At 38.3% G+C, this 21,947-nt stretch overlaps 1 protein-coding gene across 2 annotated transcripts; it reads left to right on the forward strand.

Moving 5' to 3' along the window:
- The first annotated feature begins 3,596 nt into the window (after positions 1–3,596).
- Positions 3,597–19,758, forward strand: LOC100892282 (ubiquitin carboxyl-terminal hydrolase 2). Of its 2 annotated transcripts, XM_030978361.1 has the most exons (13): positions 3,597–3,723; positions 6,465–6,978; positions 7,450–8,241; positions 9,151–9,210; positions 10,119–10,251; positions 11,091–11,208; positions 13,088–13,195; positions 14,678–14,846; positions 16,200–16,271; positions 17,223–17,301; positions 18,213–18,320; positions 18,849–18,975; positions 19,505–19,758. In XM_030978361.1, the coding sequence occupies exons 3-13, from the start codon at positions 7,522–7,524 to the stop codon at positions 19,596–19,598; spliced, it is 1,788 nt and encodes a 595-aa protein (XP_030834221.1). In that variant the 5' UTR covers positions 3,597–3,723; positions 6,465–6,978; positions 7,450–7,521; the 3' UTR covers positions 19,599–19,758. The 2 variants fall into 2 exon arrangements, with proteins under 2 accessions (XP_030834221.1, XP_030834222.1); XM_030978362.1 differs by lacking the exon at positions 9,151–9,210.
- The last annotated feature ends 2,189 nt before the right edge of the window (positions 19,759–21,947 follow it).

A 21,947-nucleotide genomic window follows, 5' to 3' on the forward strand; every position in this document is an offset into this window, starting at 1 on the left:
TTATTCTACTCCGAGCTTGGGGACCGTTGTCGTAGAGAAGGAACTGCGTTGGGTTGGGCCCATCCGTCATCGTTTGTTCGGGATCCATGTTCAATTCTGCTAGAGTTGCAGGCTCCATAACACTGCGGCTTGGCAGATTTCCCTGTACTTCTGTAGGCAGATTTCTCACCGTATCCGTATATATTTGTTTGGGCGTGTCGTTGGTGGTTAAAATTAAATATAAACAATTTTTGTTAAACAAGTATAATAATCAGTATCAATAGTATGGGCCAATTTTTGACATTTTTTATATACTCTGATCGTGCATGATAGTAAGTTTTAATATGTTCTTTGTTTTTTGTTCTGTTCTTTTGTTCTCGTTTTCATGTATGTGTGTTTTTAGGGGTAGGCTTTTATATAAGGAACTTCCCTCCTTTCTGCCTATCCCAAATGCTCTTATAAATTGCCATTGTATTTGTTATCACTTTCTTTAAAAATTTATATTTATAACTTCATTCTGTATTTGTATGTTTTAAATGTTTTTATGAAGAGTGTTGAATAAACTTTGAATTGAATTGAATTTGCTGCCGCGCTTTTGCTATCTCCGTTCCTACTAGGTCAACGTCATCACAGGCGCGCCGGAAGCAGTTTGGGATTGGGGTGGCAAACACTCCAGGGGGCTCACCTTCCAGTGGCAGAAGAAAAATCTGCATTACCACCAGTCTTACACGTTACATGCAGGCCGGCCTGCGGAACGTTTTTTTCAAAGTGGAGTATTAACGATCAGGTAGAGCGTAAATTGGCTTGGGGTCCAGGGCCTGAGCCTCGGCAGGGGGTCAAGGGGCTGAGCCCCCGGAAGCTCAGGGGTTTTAGGTATTTAATTACGGTCAGATGAGCATCCAGGAGCCCGCCTTAGGACCCTTGGTGGGGTCCGGGGGGCAGAGCCCCCAGAAGCTTAGGGATTTTAGGTATTTAATTACGGTCAAATGAGCATCCAGGGGCCCGCCTTAGGGCCCTTGGTTGGGTCCAGGGGGCAGAGCCCTCGGAAGCTCAAGGATTTAAAGTATTTAATTACAGTCAGATGAGCATCCAGGGTCCCTCTTTAAGGCCATTGATGTGGTCCAGGGGGCAGAGCCCCCGGAAGCTCAGGGGTTCTAGGTATTTAATTACGGTCAGATGAGCATCCAGGGGCCCGCCTAAGGGCCCTTGGTGGGGTTCGGGGGCAGAGCCCCCGGAAGCTCAGGGATTTTAGGTATTTAATTACGGTCAAATGAGCATCCAGGGGTCTGCCTTAGGGCCCTTGGTGGGGTCCGGGGGGCAGGGCCCCGAAAGCTCAGGGATTTTAGGTATTTAATTACGGTCAAATGAGCATCCAGGGGCCCGCCTTAGGGCCCTTGGTGAGGTCCGGCGGGCAGAGCCCCCAGAAGTTCAGGGATTTTAGGTATTTAATTACGGTCAAATGAGCATCCAGGGGCCCGCCTAAGGGCCCTTGGTGGGGTCCGGGGTAGAGCCCCCGGAAGCTCAGGGATTTTAGGTATTTAATTACGGTCAAATGAGCATCCAGGGGCCCGCTTTAGGGCCCTTGGTGGGGTCCGGGGGGCAGGGCCCTGGAAGCTCAGGGATTTTAGGTATTTAATTACGGTCAAATGAGCATCCAGGGGCCCGCCTTAGGGCCCTTGGTGAGGTCCGGCGGGCAGAGCCCCCAGAAGCTCAGGGATTTTAGGTATTTTATTACGGTCAAATGAGCATCCAGTGGCTCGCCTTAGGGCCCTTGGTTGGGTCCAGGGGGCAGAGCCTCCGGAAGCTTGAGGGTTTTAGATATTTAATTATGGTCAGAGGAGCATCCAGGGGACCGCCTTAGGGCCCTTGGTGGGGTCCAGGGGCCAGTGCCCCCGGAAGCTCGGGGTTTTAGGTATTATGGTCAGATGAGCATCCAGGGGACCGCCTTAGGGCCCTTGGTGGAATCCGGGGCGGAGCCCCCGTAAGCTCTGGGGTTTCAAGTTTTAATTACGGTCAGATGAGCATATTTTGATACTTCATTTGTGACATGGGCAGGTCACTTAATTTTTCTCTCTCTCTTTCTTTCTTTTTTTCTGTAACATACTTTTTCAAAAAGTGAGAGGGCTCGAGTCCCAGAGCCCAGCGGTTTTGCAGACCATGCATATTTTTCGCCCGACTGTAAATTTGGGAATTTCTAATTTTCGAACAAACGCATAAAAAGGTAAGACTTACATAAAAATTGAGAAAAATTACTGGAAATTCATGTCATTTCAGCAACATTTTTAAATCACTGGAATCGAATAAGAATCCCCCCCCCCCCCCATCAGTACGCCAGCGTTCAGGGGCTCATGTCTTCTCCCCCTCTAACAAAAAACAGACACGCTTTCCCATTCTCTCACTATATGTCCACGATATGCGCGTATCGCTATTTTAAAAACCTCCATTGATAAATATAGGTGGCATGCGCAATTTATAGGAAATTTAATTCCTGTTAACTTTCCTTTTCTTTGAATGGAATTTTATGTGATCTACTTTTGGGTTAAAAATAAAACCATTTTTTTTTTTTTGGAGGGGGGGCGTTTTTTTTTTTTTTTTTTTTTTTTTTTTTTTTTTTTGGGGGGGGGGGGGCAAAAATGCGTTTGCCCCCTATTTTTTTGACTGGGGGGGGGGCAACTGCCCCCCCCCCCTGCCACCCCACTTCCGGCGCCTTTGAACGTCATGGTTGTGTGGGTTGGCTGTGTGCGGTTGGGCCCGATTGAGATCTGTTTTTAAGGTTCCTTTGCACCCACGTGTACGCCTCACACACTTCCAAAGAATGGACACCTTGCCCTCAAATACTTTTGTGTACATGCCCCTCATTATATGACCTTCATTCCACCCTCATTAATTACCTCTGACATTTTTACCTCTGACATTTTTACCTCTGACATTTTTACCTCTGACATTTTTACCTCAGACATTTTTACCTCTGACTTTTTTACCTCTGACATTTTTACCTCTGACTTTTTTCCTCTGACATTTTTACCTCTGACATTTTTTCCTCTGACATTTTTACCTCTGATATTTTTACCTCTGATATTTTTACCTCTGACATATTTCCCTCTGACATTTTTACCTCTGACTTTTTTTCCTCTGACATTTTTACACCGAGCCAAAAAACGGACCCATTTTTAATGGTATTTATTATGAGACCCATGTTTAGGGATTTTTTTTTTTTGTAAAAAAAATTGACTCATTAGACCGGCCCACCCCCGAATATCGTAATATGTGAGTACCCCCTCCCCCTTCTCCCCCGGAATTAATCTGGATTGTTTAAACAGTTTATTTTGAAGATTTATTTTCTATAATAGTGTTTTACTTTATTATGCTTTATGAAAAGAGCAACGTTTTAAAACGGGATGCGGCGGTGATCAAAGATATCAGACTATTCAATAATGTTATTTTTTATGCTGAGAAAGGTAATCGGATTCATGGAAAATAAACCTTATAATATATCCTGACCTAAACTATTCATATCGTTTCATATATTCACATAATTGAACTTTAAACATCTATTCCGTTTTCAGCATGAGCTTTTCATGCACGAGCGCTAACGAGCTATGCGAAGCATGACCAGTCACCATGACAATGATTATAGTCACGTGACTTTCCGCCATCTTAAGTTGATCTACTCGAAGTTGTAAATAAGACTGCGACTGCAGTGACCGACCTTGATTTGCTCAAGAATTCCTGCCATTCCAACAAGTGAGTATTCGGCACGTAAATAAGCTAATTGGAATGGAAGTATAAGTAGGATCGTTGTGATTATTTTTTTTTTAGACGTATACGAATTCCTAAAGGTGAAAATGGCATTACAAGGTAGACGTACCGGCAATGTTTTTGCGGTGTCGCGAATGTGTTGTGCCCTTAGCTATGCACATAGCGCGCGTATGAGACTGGAATGCCATTTATGGATGGGTACATGTAGATCATCTAGATCATGCGAGATGCCTTTGCATTTGCCCGGCGTCGGACCAGCCAATGATGCGATGCCGATGGCCCGGCTCTCAGTCACAATGCAATGGATCTACATTTTCTAAATCATAAATGACAACATAGACAACTTTTCGATTATAAGAAGACCCAAGTTGTGGCTCTTATTCTTAACAAAAATGTTAGTTGTTTACAGATGCTGAAATGTTGGCCATCTCCTGAAAATAATGGCGCTTGTTCAGAAACCTATCCAAAATTTGAGCCGTAACTCCGGCGTGAAGATACCCTAGAGGGTCTGCTAAAACATACCCAAAATGAAGTAAATATTCTTTAAATGTCCAAATAAAGATTGTGAAAGAGTTACATGTAACTTAGATAGTCTTCTAGTCTAGATCTAGTAATATCAATGTTTTTCCGAAAAATAGGCCTGACATGTACTAGGTCTAGACCTAGGCTAGACCGAAAGCTTCAGTCTCTATAATCGTCGGTTGTTCCACTGAGACTACGTCTGGCTCCACTAGACCTCCGGTTATAGAGACAGAACGACTGCCTATGCCAGCCTGTGTTGAACTTATTCCGCTAGATTTTAGCCGCTAGGCCCCTCCCACAAACTTGCCACGGCCGTATTGTTATGCCCCCAAAATCCCCCAAAATGTCATTTTACCTCGTTCATTTCCAATTTTAAATTAGGCCTAGGCTATAATACATCGGTTCCACTTACTAACTTGATTGATATAATCCGTTTAATGGTCCCTTTTAAGGAAATTATCGGTCAAAATCGACATCCATGTTGAAAATCTTGCAAGCCGTGTTAAACTCTCGCTGCCGTCAATCTCATCCCTTCTAGTCTACGCCGAAGGCAAAATGATTATGAAGGAAAAACTGTGATAACGCCATTACGAACGTGTAGATGGCGCACAGTTTTTCCTTCATAATCATTTTGCCTTCGGCGTAGACTAGAAGGGATGAGATTGACGGCAGCGAGAGTTTAACACGGCTTGCAAGATTTTCAACATGGATGTCGATTTTGACCGATAATTTCCTTAAAAGGGACCATTAAACGGATTATATCAATCAAGTTAGTAAGTGGAACCGATGTATTATAGCCTAGGCCTAATTTAAAATTGGAAATGAACGAGGTAAAATGACATTTTGGGGGATTTTGGGGGCATAACAATACGGCCGTGGCAAGTTTGTGGGAGGGGCCTAGCGGCTAAAATCTAGCGGAATAAGTTCAACACAGGCTGGCATAGGCAGTCGTTCAGTCTCTATAACCGGAGGTCTAGTGGAGCCAGACGTAGTCTCAGTGGAACAACCGACGATTATAGAGACTGAAGCTTTCGGTCTAGACCTAGGCCTACTCCAAACATAACAAGAAAAGTGACACGAAACAGGTAATAAACACTACAACTTTTAACTCATGCTCTTTTTTTTTGACATTTAATGAATATTTACTTCATTTTGGGTAGTCTATGTTTTAGTAGGGTATCTCCATGCAGGAGTTACACTTAGTCTACAGTACAGGTTAAAACTTAAATTGTGGATAAGGTTTCTGAACAAGCGCCGACTTTTCATATAATTATAATTTATACATTTCTTTGTGGCTGCTTTGAGCTCATTGTGTGCCTGTCTGACTTTGTACTTGCAGTGTTGACCATGTTGACTAGAGTAGGCCTAGAGATAGATAGACTGAATGGGTCTATTGAAGAATCAAATGCCCCCAAAACATGACATAACTCAGTGACTCAGAGTTAAACATGAATCTAGTTAACTTAGATCTAAGTCAGAAGACAGCTAGAATCTACAGTCTAAAAATTTATTTTTGGGTTTTATTTATAGTTGTTGTTTAGACCGTTGTAGAGCCTACCTTTCTGTCTAAATGTGGACACCTCCTCAACTGTTAACCCTAATGGCAATGCCAGACAGTTTGTGAGTAAGGACATTAAACAGTCCGTATACAGTGTAGAAACAGAAAAAGAAAACAATTACAAACAAAAATGTGCTTTGCCCTCAACATTAATTATATTATTTTGTTACAAAAATGCTTTAACGGATACAGGTAGATCACTGTTTTCATTTAGACTGTCCAGCTACTAAAGCTCAGCTTATTATTATTATGATTATTATTATTTATTTGGCATTTCAAACATACAATATACATGTAAGGTACAATAGAATGGCACATACTATACATATGTAGGATTCAAAGTATGAAAGAATAAAAATTGGTTTCTCCTGCTGCACCTCTCGAAGTTACCTGGAAGAAAAAAAAAGGAATGTGAAATTCCTATAACCCGTAAGTCTTTTCTTCTGACTCCAGGAAATGCATCAGGGGATGCCTAAAATATCATACATAGTCTAATCAGATTTAAAAAAAAAAAAAAAAAACAAACTTATTGACGACAATGCATCAACTTAAGCTCAATAAATTGCAAGTAAGTAGCAGAAATTGGAATTATAAAGGTATTATGATATTTATATTATTTATTTCCTATTCTGCTTCTTCTTTACAGATTCATTCTAAAGGGAAAGTGAAGGGGAAAAAACAAGAAATAGGAAAACTTGACTCTCTCCTTTGATGAACTCTGAAGCAAGGATTCTCTTACATGTATGAAGTTATCAAGGCGGTCGCAGAATCAGTGGAGTAAAAAAGAAGCAACACCCGGAAATACTCTGTATACATGTAGATTCCTTTAAAGATCTCCAAAGATATTTTAATAGCTTACAAACAGAACAAAAAATATTGTAAAGTTTATTTGACAAGTGTTGATAGTTAACCTAAATTGGAAGCTCTGCATGAAGCATTTTGGAACAAGTCTCTTCGAATATTGGTTTGAAAGGATACATCATCTAGTTTTTGTAGGAGGATATAATCGTAAGCCTAGACGTGGCTACCACATGAAAAAGCAGGCGTTCTAGCTTCCAGGGCTAGAACGTATTACAAGAAACTGACAAAACAAGCTATCAGACGGTATTAACAACCAAAAGAACATACCAATCGACTACAACTTCTGAACGTAAAAAGTGGTAAGTACCATATCTTTCTTTAAATTAAGAAAATTAAAAAAGTAACAACAACAAAAGAAACAAATGCTCAGCATCTAAGAACAACATATTACATAACACCTTACCAAATGTTACCAATCAAACCATTATAAAACTGACATGGTATGTGAACGTATCATAACTTTACATATTTGTTGAATCCTTCAAATTGCCATGTATGGATGTTGTTTGATGATGAATACATTTGTAGGTTCCCAAAAATTCCTGTTAACTTATGTACTACTAAATCTGGTTCTGTTGTTTTCACACGTAGTGTTTACAAAAAGAGTGCATTTATGTTCACCAGTAGTGCTTTCATATACATGTGTCTGTTAGTGTTAGTACGTATTTTAAAATATGAATTTTACCCAAAAATTTGTACCTGTCGTGCTTAGGCAACTGTTCTTAGTGCAAACATATTTGACAGTTCCATTTAAAATTTACTTTGTCCAGGAGCTGTCTTAAAGGGACTGATAGAATTCAGACCTGAGTTAGCCTACCTACCCACAGTGTGAGGATGACAAGATGCCTGTACGTGTGCGCCCCTCCCCAGTGACCTACCATGGGCACACCACCACCAACACCACCAGAATGATGCCCCGCCCCCCAGCCAGCTACCCAAGTAGCTCCTCCTTACGCCGACACATCACACCCCGGGCAACCCAACATGCCATCGACACATCTTCATACAGCAGCAAGCCAACCAGCTTGTACTCAAGCAGCCGCTACGGCTCGCCATCCACTACCACACGCGATGCCTACCGCCCTCACCGCCCTGAGATCAGCCGGCGCACCACCAACCCTATCACCGCTACATATGAGCCAAAGACCTACAGTGATGCCTACAGTACTAAATATGCCTCAAGGTCGCTACGACCAGAGCAGCGTAGCCCTAGCGTGTCTTCAATTTCTCGGGACCTGCTAAGGCTTCCGCTTATGGATGATTCGCCGTCCAGGACGTATAAGAGTTCAAATTTTGGGAGTGTGCCGGATAACCTTTATAAATCTTCCATTGAGGATTTACAGGCAAGGCGTCCAAGGGATAGCTCAGAGAGCAGGACTTCATCAGCCAATCATGTGGAGGACTACAGGGATAGTTACAGTCGGACAGAAAAGACATACAGACCCTCGCTGCCTAATAGAGGGTCAAGCTATTCAACCCTCAAAAGAACTCCAAGTATTGTCAAATTGACAAGTAGAAGATCAAGTGTGGGGGATTACTCTCCAAGAACTACAGCTGGAGAGGTAAGATTTTAGAGAAAAAATTATGTGGACAATTGTCTTGTATTTTGATATGAACCAGTTTCATCTAAGAAAACATTGTCTGTTGAGAGTTTAGGGTAGTAGTGTGAATTTCATTTTTTATCTTGATTTTAATTGTCATTTATCCAAAATTAATTACTGCAAACAAGGAGCTACGTGTATGTGTACATGCAGATGACATACATGTACACATGTGCATAAACAACAATGCAAAGTTGTAATATACAATTTGAGCAACATATTTACAAACATGTTATTAAAATCAAGATGAAATCATTTTCAGTATACCACCATGGCATTTATATTTTGTTAGATGATACCAGGTAACCTTCTTCTGTCTGACTCTTAAGCAGATGAAATGAAGATGATAGCTGCTTAGCATGGAAGCTCAAATATGAAGTTAAAAAAATACCCAAACTTTTAACGTCAATTTGTCTTCATTGTTGTGGATAAGTGACATAAAAAGCCAAGTCCAGGGGGTGTTTCACAAAACTTGTCATCAGTGACCAATGACAGTTGTTGTTATAAGCTACTGAAATCCTTGCTTCTGATTGTCTATCAGCAGATTTGTCACTGATATTTGTCATTTGTCATTGAAGAAAGGCTTTGTGAAACAAACCATACACTCTAGTCAGAGATACATGTAGTAGCATCAAGATGCCTAGATATTCAACATGTGTTTATTTTTCTTCCTAGTACCTTTACGAACTGAACATGCAAGCATATTGATGAAGAATCTTCCTTATAAAAAAACTGTGGTATATTTTACATGAGTATCAATTCCTTCTATGATGTGCTGACTCAATGTTTCTTGCACTTTTATACTTTTCTCATGTTGTGTTGTAATCTTGAGCAATGAGCATCATATTTTCAATGATTTTCTTCTTTCAGTATGGTCTCAATACAATCAAAGGAGCTGGCAAGAGAGGGCTGAAAAATATAGGAAACACAGTAAGAAAAGCACATCTTCAATCTCGAGTGATGTATAGGACACGTACATGTAGGGCCTACGTGTATGTGAAAGATTTTCCAGATTCCTTACATGTACACTTACTTCAAAGCCCCTCTAAAGTTTTGGGAGCCCCCCAAAATTTGATGGCTAAATTTCACTTACACTGTATCGGTAAAGTGTATCATAATGTAAAAGATGATGTCATTTAAAGGCCCACTGCACTACTTGTAGCTACTTGCGCCCTCTAACAAACAATGACTAATTGGTGACCATTGGTCCCCCATGATCCTCTTTTTCTTATGCTAACTGAGAGCTGAGTTGATGAGATAACCACCTGTCCAGTGACCTTGCAGGGCAGTCTAATCCCTCCTATAAACTACGGCAGATAAGCTTTAAGACACATTTCTGCGAGGATTTTCAAAACAAATCTATTCTTCTTCATGATATTTTTGTCTTGTTTATACTTTGTAGTGTTATATGAACACCATTATATATCTTCCATTCTTGAGTTATCCTAATATTGTCTTCAGATAGACCATGTATGCAGCTCTCTCACATAAATTTCAATAACATTACATAACAATACACATTAACCCTTTATACTGTTCATAGCAAAGCAAAGTAATTATGTATAATTTCTTTATCCCTCTTGATGTTCTTTTTGTCTTGTTTATAGCGTTGTTGAACACCATTATTCAGTGTCTGTCTTCCATTCCTGAGTTATTCAAGTATTGTCTTCAGGTAGACAATCTTCATGCAGCTCTCTCACATAAATTTTAATAACATGACATAACAATACACATTAACCCTTTATACTGTTCATAGCAAAGCATCTTAATTCATAAGTGATTACTGTATGTATAATTTCTTTATTTATCTTCATATGTTCTTTTTGTCTTATTTATAGTGTTATATGAACACCATTATCCAGTGTCTGTCTTCCATTCCTGAGTTGTTCAAGTATTGTCTTCAGCTAGACAACCTAATGCACAAAGACCATGTAAACAGCAATAGCTACCACTCTGGAAAACTCTTTCAAGGTACAGTAAAGACTTTAATTTTTAACCTTCTATTCAATACAATTAATTTTGACGTCTTTTCAAAGAATTAATTATATAATGTGACACTTTTAGTATATTTCATATTATGTTCTAATTTTGTCAATTATGTGAATTCTTTTTTTCAGTGAAATGTGAAACAAATAAACTTGAAACTTGAAACTTGAAGAAAGTAGATACTCGGAAGTTAAATGTCATGCCTCAAAGTGTACCCTTTTTATTCTGATGTGAAATAACCTCACTCTACTGTTATTGAACAGATCATTGCATCATTTTAATCGCTTCATTTCGTTTTCATTTATTTATTTCCACGTCAAGATAAAAACAATAGTATATCTCCAATCATCAAAATAAACAAATATAAAGCTGAAGGATCATGACAATCATTTAAATGGCTTGTTAAAAATGATCCTTACAATCATCCAGTTATGCCCAGAATGTGAACAGAGATGTCAACAGCAATATGTAGATCAACCATTCTGAAAAAGTTTTTCAAAGTACAGTTTAGACTCTTCACTTGATTTTTATGTAATCTTCAACAAATCTGAGTAATTGAGGTTAGATATCCTAATATTTATTCTCAGAATGTAAACATTGATTTGAACTTCTCGGTACTATTCTAGGAAGGCTTTTAAAGGGTACAGTATTGCTTAGTTTGTCAATCACACTTTAAAAAAAATTGATTCAAGCCCCCATTTTTAGATATAAATCAAGAAATAGAATATCCAAATATTATAAATCTAGATCTTTAATACACATATGTTTCTGCCAATGAATTAAAAACATAATTCAGGAGAAATGTCTTTCCTTCTTCCATACAGAGTTTGCAGAGACACTCAAGAAATTATGGGACCGTGATTCCACCGTCTGCTCCTTATCTCCGCACAACCTGAAACGTCAAATTGGCAACATGCTCAGCCATGAGTTCCGTGGTTACAGGTATGTCATGATTCTAGATATCCAGAACCTTATTTGCTATATATGCTGTAAACTTCATGATTTTTTGCTTAGATGAGTGAGAAGGTCTTGGTAATGATTTTTTTTTGTTTTGAAGTTGATCAGTTGAATTTTTCCGAGTGCTGGTTAATGTAGAAAACTGGAACTGGAAACTGCTATTTTTTTTTTTTTTTCATTTTCATTTTGTGTGTGTGTGTGTGAGTTTTCTTTGTTCTTTTATAATTGTACTTGTGTTCCTTTTAGATAGTTTCTTTAAGACCCAGTCATTGTCAACATACCCTGAAATCTATGTTATTTTTATTCTGCATGTTGACTTGTGGTGTGAGAGACATACGAATGGCTGTATTGAAAGCAAAATTATCAATTTCGGCACATTGCAAACCAACGTTGGATAAGAAACGTATACTTTGCTAACAAGCGAAGGGAAGTACTGACATTTTCCTGGTTGAGTAGTGATTTCAGTACATCCATTCTTTCCAACTCCAAAGCATAGAACTTTGTAAATTCTGTAACTATGTTTTCCTCTAATCTCTGTAGGCAACACGACGCAGCTGAGTTTATGTTGAGTCTACTTGTTGAGCTGAGTGAAGATGTGAATCAATTCTTTCCAACTCCAAAGCATGGAACTTTGTAAATTCTGTAACTGTTTTTCCCCTTTTTCAAATCTCTGTAGGCAACACGACGCAGCTGAGTTTTTGTTGAGTCTACTTGCCGAGCTGAGCGAAGATGTGAATCAATTCTTTCCAAATCCAAAGCATTGAACTTTGTCGATTCTGTAACTATGTTTTTCCTCTAATCTCTGTAGGCAACACGACGCAGCCGAGTTTTTGTTGAGTCTACTTGCTGAGCTGAGCGAAGATGTAAATCCATTCTTTCCAACTCCAAAGCATGGAACTTTGTCAATTCTGTAACTATGTTTTTCCTCTAATCTCTGTAGGCAACACGACGCAGCCGAGTTTTTGTTGAGTCTACTTGCTGAGCTGAGCGAAGATGTAAATCCATTCTTTCCAACTCCAAAGCATGGAACTTTGTCAATTCTGTAACTATGTTTTTCCTCTAATCTCTGTAGGCAACACGACGCAGCTGAGTTTATGTTGAGTCTACTTGCCGAGCTGAGCGAAGATGTAAATCCATTCTTTCCAACTCCAAAGCATTGAACTTTGTCGATTCTGTAACTATGTTTTTCCTCTAATCTCTGTAGGCAACACGACGCAGCCGAGTTTTTGTTGAGTCTACTTGCTGAGCTGAGCGAAGATGTGAATCAATTCTTTCCAACTCCAAAGCATGGAACTTTGTCAATTCTGTAACTATGTTTTTCCTCTAATCTCTGTAGGCAACACGACGCAGCCGAGTTTTTGTTGAGTCTACTTGCTGAGCTGAGCGAAGATGTAAATCCATTCTTTCCAACTCCAAAGCATGGAACTTTGTCAATTCTGTAACTATGTTTTTCCTCTAATCTCTGTAGGCAACACGACGCAGCTGAGTTTTTGTTGAGTCTACTTGCCGAGCTGAGCGAAGATGTGAATCAATTCTTTCCAAATCCAAAGCATTGAACTTTGTCGATTCTGTAACTATGTTTTTCCTCTAATCTCTGTAGGCAACACGACGCAGCCGAGTTTTTGTTGAGTCTACTTGCTGAGCTGAGCGAAGATGTGAATCAATTCTTTCCAACTCCAAAGCATGGAACTTTGTCAATTCTGTAACTATGTTTTTCCTCTAATCTCTGTAGGCAACACGACGCAGCCGAGTTTTTGTTGAGTCTACTTGCTGAGCTGAGCGAAGATGTAAATCCATTCTTTCCAACTCCAAAGCATGGAACTTTGTCAATTCTGTAACTATGTTTTTCCTCTAATCTCTGTAGGCAACACGACGCAGCCGAGTTTTTGTTGAGTCTACTTGCTGAGCTGAGTGAAGATGTGAATCAAGTCAAGAATCCCCCCAGGCTAGGCGCCATGCCAGAGAACTTAAAGTGAGTAGCAGACAAAGGGGGAAACCATTGGTATTATCACTATGAACATGATGGACAAAGAAAGAGGACAAAATATACAGTTCCTCATTATACCCTCAACAATTGCTGTGGTAGACAAAAGAACATCCCTTCACTGCTATTATCATGTAAAAATGTGAAGAACAGGTGAATATGCATGTGACACCTGTTCTACACATTTTTACATACCGGTAATAGCAGGGAAGGGATGTTCCTTTGTCTACCTGAGGAACTGTATATTTTGTCCTCTTTCTTTGTCCGTCATGTTCATAGTGAATACCAGGGGGTGTTTCACAAAGGTCCTAAGTTGAACTTATCTCTAAGTTGGACTTAACAATTATGGAAAGCCGTTAGCATCTATGAAAATATTTTGTAAAAGTTATTTTAAATGGCATAAAATGTTGATTCAAATCATTCATATTTTATATTATCAAGGAGATTTTATGTTGTTGATGTGGAATTTATAGCAAGTCTAAAATACTTCAATTTTCACTTTTGAATATACACTGTATTTTATTTTAAGGCTACAAATGGCTCTCCATAACTTTTAAGTCCAACTTTGAGTTAAGTTCGACTTCGGATCTTTGTGAAACATCCTCCAGGACTCTACAAGGATAAACTTCTTTGTATTAATAATTATACATGTCACTATTTCCTATAGTGCTTTACGGGTACAACATAAGAACAACCATAGTGCTTATAGTATTGAGTTCTTTTACAGTATTTTTAATGATGCAGTCACATAATCATGTTACTACCTTCTGCCTCAGTCACACCTTTGCATATTTGGCTTGCGTATTGCTGCGTTTTTATGGCAAGCCGTTTTACCATTTATTAATTGAATTCTTTACAACAGAAAATCATTTTTTGATATCAAGAATCCCTAGGCTTGACAGTAACATAAGGCCAGTTCTTCAAAAGTAGTATGGTCCCGTAAGCACCTGAGTTGGTTCTTTTTGATGATGGCCAGGACCGACTTGACTTCGAGTACCGGTCTGATTGTTTTGTTGCGTACCCTTTCCCTTCTGGTGACAGGTCGAGGATGTTATAATGTCAATGCTACAGAAAAATATTAAATATCTGTGACTTACATTATATTTGTATGCTCCTATGTTAGATGTGATTAATTGCATTCCAAACATCAGGCCTAAACAAAAAATATGTTGTATTGCCCTTTATGTGCCAAAACATGCGTCGGTCGGTCGGAAATCTTTTTTTTTTTTTAATTTCTTTTTTTTAAACTCCCTCTTTGGGCTGATATTGTTCAGTTTTGAATGCTTTAATACATTTTTTTTCTAAAAAAAACGGTTAAAGTTTCTTTTTTAAAGCCTACCGTAGACTCCAAGATTTTTGGGTCGCTCGCAAAGGGCAATGTACAACTTTTTTTTTTAGGCCTCATCATTATCATCCAAAGATGCATCGTACATCATTAGGTCAATACAAATTTCTTTCTGAATCCCTTAGCCCCGTTGATCTTGCCAATCTCATGTGGCGGCGCCAGCAGCAGTTGACCCAATCCATCATCTTTGACCTCTTCAATGGCCTCACACGCAGCACACTACGATGTTCCACCTGCGATTACGTATCAGTGACCTTTGAACTATTCTATGACCTTTCAGTGCCTATACCTACGGTAAGTCAAATTACCTTTGAACTATTCTATGACCTTTCAGTGCCTCAACGTGCAATAATAGTCAGCTTCTTTGATTGTGGGCATTGACAGAGAGACAAGACAAAACATTATACTGTGTCTTTATCTGTTTACATACCTGTAGTTATGTGACCCCCTTTTATTTCTGTATGACCTGTTGTATTTTGTAAAATATATTTCACTAGTTATAGAGATGTCATGATCTAGTAGATGCATCGCTGGACTGTGAATCACATGGTTCAGGGTTCAAGTCCTGCTGCTGTACTAATGTCCTTTGGCAAGACCTTAATCTTCGTTTGCCACACTCTACCCAGGTGTAGTAAAACTTGTTTCCTGCTTGAGCAATTGTGGTTGAATATTGAACAAATCTTTCACCATCCAATGACCCTTATGTGGAATCATATATTCTTTGTTTCATGTTGTTTCTCCATACAGGGTTGTAGTAACCTTGCAGATGCCTTAGAGCTGTAGAATCTCATATTCTTTGTTTCATGTTGTTTCTCCATACAGGGTTGTAGTAACCTTGCAGATGCCTTAGAGCTGTAGAATCTCATATTCTTTGTTTCATGTTGTTTCTCCATACAGGGTTGTAGTAACCTTGCAGATGCCTTAGAGCTGTAGAATCATATATTCTTTGTTTCATGTTGTTTCTCCATACAGGGTTGTAGTAACCTTGCAGATGCCTTAGAGCTGTAGAATCATATATTCTTTGTTTCATGTTGTTTCTCCATACAGGGTTGTAGTAACCTTGCAGATGCCTTAGAGCTGTAGAATCATATATTCTTTGTTTCATGTTGTTTCTCCATACAGGGTTGTAGTAACCTTGCAGATGCCTTAGAGCTGTAGAATCATATATTCTTTGTTTCATGTTGTTTCTCCATACAGGGTTGTAGTAACCTTGCAGATGCCTTAGAGCTGTAGAATCATATATTCTTTGTTTCATGTTGTTTCTCCATACAGGGTTGTAGTAACCTTGCAGATGCCTTAGAGCTGTAGAATCATATATTCTTTGTTTCATGTTGTTTCTCCATACAGGGTTGTAGTAACCTTGCAGATGCCTTAGAGCTGTAGAATCTCATATTCTTTGTTTCATGTTGTTTCTCCATACAGGGTTGTAGTAACCTTGCAGATGCCTTAGAGCTGTAGAATCATATATTCTTTGTTTCATGTTGTTTCTCCATACAGGGTTGTAGTAACCTTGCAGATGCCTTAGAGCTGTAGAATCACATATTCTTTGTTTCATGTTGTTTCTCCATACAGGGTTGCAGTAACCTTGCAGATGCCTTAGAGCTGTAGAATCACATATTCTTTGTTTCATGTTGTTTCTCCATACAGGGTTGTAGTAACCTTGCAGATGCCTTAGAGCTGTACACCAAACCAGAAACATTAACAGGAGACAATAAATTTGTAAGTTTAGTATTTTCATTGTTATATTAAAGCCTGTGTTGTATGATAGTTGAAGTAGTACATGTAGTCTGTAAGGTACCCAAGGCCATGTTGGGTTTTTAAGGGCTAAATTAAGTTTTTCTTCAATTGGCAAGACTGGATTTTTTTTCTTTATTGCAAAGTTGTTTCGGAAGAATAGGTCATACATGTACATCTGTAACTAAAATATACTTTTGAAAACTATACTTAAGATATGACATGGCAAAACCGTAGCTTTAAAAAAATGATGGCGTTAAATGCAAAACGCTTCACAAGTCGGTATCTTATAACACATAGATAACTGGATACCCTTGTTGCCTGCACATATCATTCAGTTACTTCAGTAAAAAAACATGCGGTGGTTACCTCGGTATATCTGAACGAGTCTTGAAGATGTTAAAAGATTACCAATTTTATGGATAAACAGTGATAAACATGATTACATATTGCCAAATTATGCATCTTGATGCCCAAATTACTACTAATAGTGGAGATCGTAATCCTTATTTCTAATATGAACCAGGGGGTGTTTCACAAAGACTAAGTTCGACTTTAAATAAAATTGGACTTAAAACTATAACAGGCCGTTCATTCCATTGTTTGCTTTCACCATTTACTGTCATTGGTCTCTGAAGAGACGCATAAATCGTGGTCACAAATCTACAGAATTTACATTTTTTAATAAATCTTTATTGAAGAAAAAATATTATCTAAAGATCATAATTGAAAGACCAATGGTGAGAGCAACCAGTGGCATGAATGGGCTGTCATAGTTAAGTCAAACTTAAAGTCGATCTTAGTCTTTGTGAAACAACCCCCTGATCTATTTGAAGTTTAGCCAGGAAAAAAAAGGAAACCATTATCCATTCTAATCACTCAACAAAACTTGTATTTTCCCCCTCTCATGTTCATTGCCTTGTGACTGATCTGCAGAGGTGTGAGAAGTGTAAGACGTTACGATCAGGAACCAAGAAGATGGAGATTGAGAGATGCCCTAAAGTTCTCATTATCCGTAAGTCAAATTTTGTTGTTTATGTGTTTTATTTTTAAAGTCCCTTGATTTTGGGAAAAGTTCTTTTTATTTGAGAACTCCTTGTTTCATAGCCATTTCAAATTTGTCCAAATCGTTCATGATTGATATAACAGTTGAGTAGTCATGCTTCAATGTTATTTATTTATTTATTTTAAAGTTTGTGTGGCATATCTTGATGCAAGTTTTCAAGTACTCATTCCTCCAAAAGGCAACACCTTCTGGTGATATTATAGAAGAATGACTGTGTTTCAGGCGATCCAACATTTGGGTTGGGTTTAATTTTGCCAGACATTTTGGCCCGAATTCACAAAGGAGGTTTGTCGACAAACCTAGGTTTTTGTGCGTCATATGACGTACATAATCCTTCGTTTGTCGACTTTTAGGGTTAGATTCTGGGTTTCAATTGAATTCATTTTCTTTAGATTTAATTTAAGTTTAAGGTGGGTTAGTGATAATTTGTACTAGGGTTGATGCTGGTTATTAGGTTAGTGTAGGAAATTGAATAGAATTTATTCTTTGCCAGAGCATGTGTCAGACAACCATAATAGGCCATTTTCGTAATGTAACCAAATTTACGGTTAAGTGCCTTAATACAGATTATTTCATTCACCTGTCACAAATAATTGTATTTCAGTAGTCGGAATGTAAATTGCATATATTACGTGTTATGTTTGTCCTACCTAGCAACAACATATGTAATTTGAATTCTTACTATTGAGCTACATTTTTTCTTAACAGGGTATGAAATAATTTGTATCCAGGCACGTCACAAAGGCATAATGCATAAATTGTGGTTACATTACGAAAACGGTCTATTGAAATCAGTTGCACTTGCTTTCAAGGATTGATAAACATCAATCTCATTGGCTGTTTCATCTCTTTCACGACAGAATTGAAGCGGTTCTCATCGTCGCACTCAGGACTGACGAGGAAAGTCGAGACGCATGTAGACGTCCCTCTCCGCGGCCTTGACCTTAGCAATAACATGTCACAAGATGGTAAGGGGGTGTTTCACAAAGATCCCAAGTTGAACTTAACTCTAAGTTAGACTTAAACATTTTGGAGAGCCATTTGTAGCCTTAAATGAAAATATATTCAAAAGCAAGTATTTTAGATTTTTTATAAATTCCACATCAAGAACATGAAATACCCGTTGGTAATAGAAAATATTAATGATTTGAATCAACATTTTATGCCTTCTAAGATAACTTTTACAAAATATTTTCATAGATGCCCACAGCTTTCCATAACTGTTATATTCAATATTACACCATATCACAGACGCTATTAAATAAAAAAGGGCCATGCATCTCAGATTTGGCAGTGTTAAACAATGCATTTAAAGAAAGAAATGAAGGGGTCATGGAAGTTAATACATTTTTGTGATCTTTCTTCTTCTCAACTTTAGGTTTTTAATTGTCATATGAATAGTAGTATTAGTATTATAGGGTAGGGTGAGCCTTGAAATGACCCAACTACTATTTTAGAGCCCTGCTTGATATACATTTTTATTTGTATCCTTTCAGCTGATCCTTCCTCACGTTACCAGCTACAGGCTGTGTGCAATCACTACGGGGGCACTGCAGGAGGCCATTACATAGCGTACTGCAGGCATCCAGACGATGACCAGTGGTACAAGTACGACGATGAGAGGTGAGCATGCAACCAACATGCAGTGGTATTAACTTTATAGTAAGCGGACTAACTTTAGGAAAGAGATGGATGGCGCCATATTAAATCCTGTGACAAATGCCTATTAGTATCATCATTAAAAAGGATCGGCTAACTTTGTTCCAGATTCTGAAACAAAAAACTGGATTTAGCTCATGCTGCAATGATAATTATAAACCTTTCAGTCAGAAACCCTATGACTTTTACAAGCTGATCACCTGTCTGATTATCAAGATATTTATGATTGGAAATCAAAACCAAATTTTGCGTTTGCCTAATGGTTTTCATAACACTACAGTCTATTGGGGAAAACGAGTATGGTAAAAACGGTCACTCAAAGATTTTTTACTTTTTTGAGGCACTTCATGATCATTTTGAAGCTCAACTTTTTTAGGGCTTCAATAGTACACCATATCAAAGACAGTGAAAACATGTAGGGCCATGCATCTCAGATGTAACATTGTTAAATGATGCCTTTAATTTGTATTTTGTTCATTTTCCTGTTTTGTAGAGTCACCCAGCTGAAGGAGTGCAATGTGGTGACAACCAATGCTTATATCCTCTTCTATACCTCAAAGATGAGCCGCAAGGACTCGCGGCTCTGAGACCTACCCCTTCCAAACCTCGCCATTGGATCAACTTAGATGATATAAACATAGTCTCACCTGTACATTATGCATGTGTAGACTGTAGTACAGTCAAACCTGCTTTAGTGACCACCTGTCTACAAAGACCACCTGTCTACAAAGACCACATTTTTTGTTTCCCTTGAAATTGGTTTCTCATTGAAACATGTACTTCAGAACCTGTCTACAAAGACCACTTTTTGTGTTTCCCTTGGGCAGTCGCTATAGACAGGTTTGACTGTATCTAGATGCGCTGTACTGAAGCTCAACAGCTACCCAGATCAAACGGTGTTCACAATGATTGGGTGTTTAGGCATATGGCTCCAGTAACTCTGTTTTGTCACTCACTGGTGCATCATCATTTGGCATCCACCTTGCCTGTCTGTTCTGACATATGGCTCTAGTACCGGTAAACTCCGAAGATCAGTGTTAATTCAGACCCAACGATATCCAGCCAGCTGGCCTGTTTAGGCATGCAGCTTAAACAACCTTGTTCTCCACTGAAGCGATATCACAAACTAGATAGTATTCTCGAAAGCTTGCCTTCTTGGACTGACAGACAAAACGCAAGCAAAAGTACTACTCTGAACACCAGCCAATCACCCAAAGCAAGTGATATGGACTGGAAGTCCATCTTTTACAAACTTACTCGTTCAATTGATGCAAGCCATGTTCTGAAGCTCCACAACAACCCAACCAAGTGATATCGACTGGAAGTTCATCTTTTAAAAACTAGCTCATTCACCTGGTGCAAGCTGTGAGCTGAAGCTCCACAATAACCCAACCTCCTCCGATATCTACAAAAATGCACCTTTCCTTTCAACTGTTCAAACCTTGTGAAGTTCCTCAAGCCCCTAAGCTGAAGGATACCCGCAATTGTATTAAGACACAGCCCTTTTTGCCACCCTCTGCAAGAGGTAAGAATGGCCAATCATCCTACATGTACATGGAAGCCCTCCAGAGTGGATTAAAGCAAAAATTCTCTCCTTTTGTGTAAATATATTGTTTTTAGTAACTTTACACACTCTCTTTAATTTCTGTTTGCTCAATGATAATGTCAAAAATTTATGAAAATGTGATTTCCTAGCGTTCGCTTGAGCTATAAAGTACTAAATACTAGTAGATCTAATAGTAATGTAGCAAAGACGATACACTCACCATGCCAGGCCAGCACCCTCGCCTGATAACTGTCAGTCGTTGGCTGGAGGTTTGACATTACTGTTTCCGAATGTAACAATCCCAATTTTGTTGTCTGTCAACATTCAATTCATTTTTTTCTTCTTCACATCTCTTTAAAAACACATCAAAAGATATACAAACAAATCAGTATAAATTAAAACAGTATAAATATAAAAACATTCATTGACATGGAACGGTGAGGGATCAAGAAAGGCCATTGGCCTGTCAAGGTTGATCCCCTATATTACCACCCGTCAAGAGAAATACATTATACAAAATATAAAAAATGAAAACAATCAAACAAACAGATAATATAACATAGCATAATCACATAAGAAACACAACATAAGTATTTACATAAATCACATAAAAGGCAATTAGATCAAATAAAACTACTCACTACTAAACATATCCTTGTTGTGCACATATTTGTCTGATAAGACTGAGACTTGTTTTGCCTCCATCCAATAAACAAAAAAATAGTACTATGCCAGTCCCTCCTGAGATAAATAATTTCCAATATTCTTTTTCACAGCTTGGTATATTTGTATCGTATTCAAAATATCCTTTGCTGATACGGTACTCATAATCTCCTATTCATTTTTATGAATCTATGCATATTCATGAGTCCTATACATATTCATGATACTCCTCATTTGGACAAGATTTGAGCAAGATTAGTAGATAGGAAAATCAATCACCTCTTTGATCCCTTAATATCAACATGTATTCAAAATATCATTTGCAGATACGATATTCATAATCTTCTATTAATATTCATGAGTTCTATACATATTGATGTCCGAATATCTTGTGTCGAATATATATTATACAAGTCCTTGTGAGGTCTTTCACAGCCTGACTTATCTCAAATTTGACAAAGAATTGAATTTCCGTCTTCCACATGTTGAATTGAATTGAATTGAATTGACATTTATTTCCATTATCATGACAATATATACAAAGATAAAAGATGGCATATCACAACAGATAAAAATATCAAATTTACATATAAAGTGACATATTTCTATTCAAAATATACAATAAATATGAAAGTATAACCCATAGTACAAAATATATGTACATGTATATAGACTGATAGAAGTTTGTGCAATATGTTCACGGGTAGGACTATACGACACTCCTAGG

This window comes from Strongylocentrotus purpuratus, unplaced genomic scaffold (genome assembly GCF_000002235.5).
Source record: "Strongylocentrotus purpuratus isolate Spur 01 unplaced genomic scaffold, Spur_5.0 spur5_scaffold_1, whole genome shotgun sequence".
NCBI lineage: Eukaryota > Metazoa > Echinodermata > Echinoidea > Camarodonta > Strongylocentrotidae > Strongylocentrotus > Strongylocentrotus purpuratus.

Excerpts from the sequence above, each read along its gene's own strand:
- LOC100892282 (XM_030978361.1), top strand. The coding sequence starts at position 7,522 with ATGCCTGTACGTGTGCGCCCCTCCCCAGTGACCTACCATGGGCACACC. Across the intron at positions 11,209-13,087 it reads CATGAGTTCCGTGGTTACAG|GCAACACGACGCAGCCGAGT; the intron begins GTATGTCATGAT and ends TAATCTCTGTAG. Across the intron at positions 14,847-16,199 it reads TTTCAGTGCCTATACCTACG|GGTTGTAGTAACCTTGCAGA; the intron begins GTAAGTCAAATT and ends TTCTCCATACAG.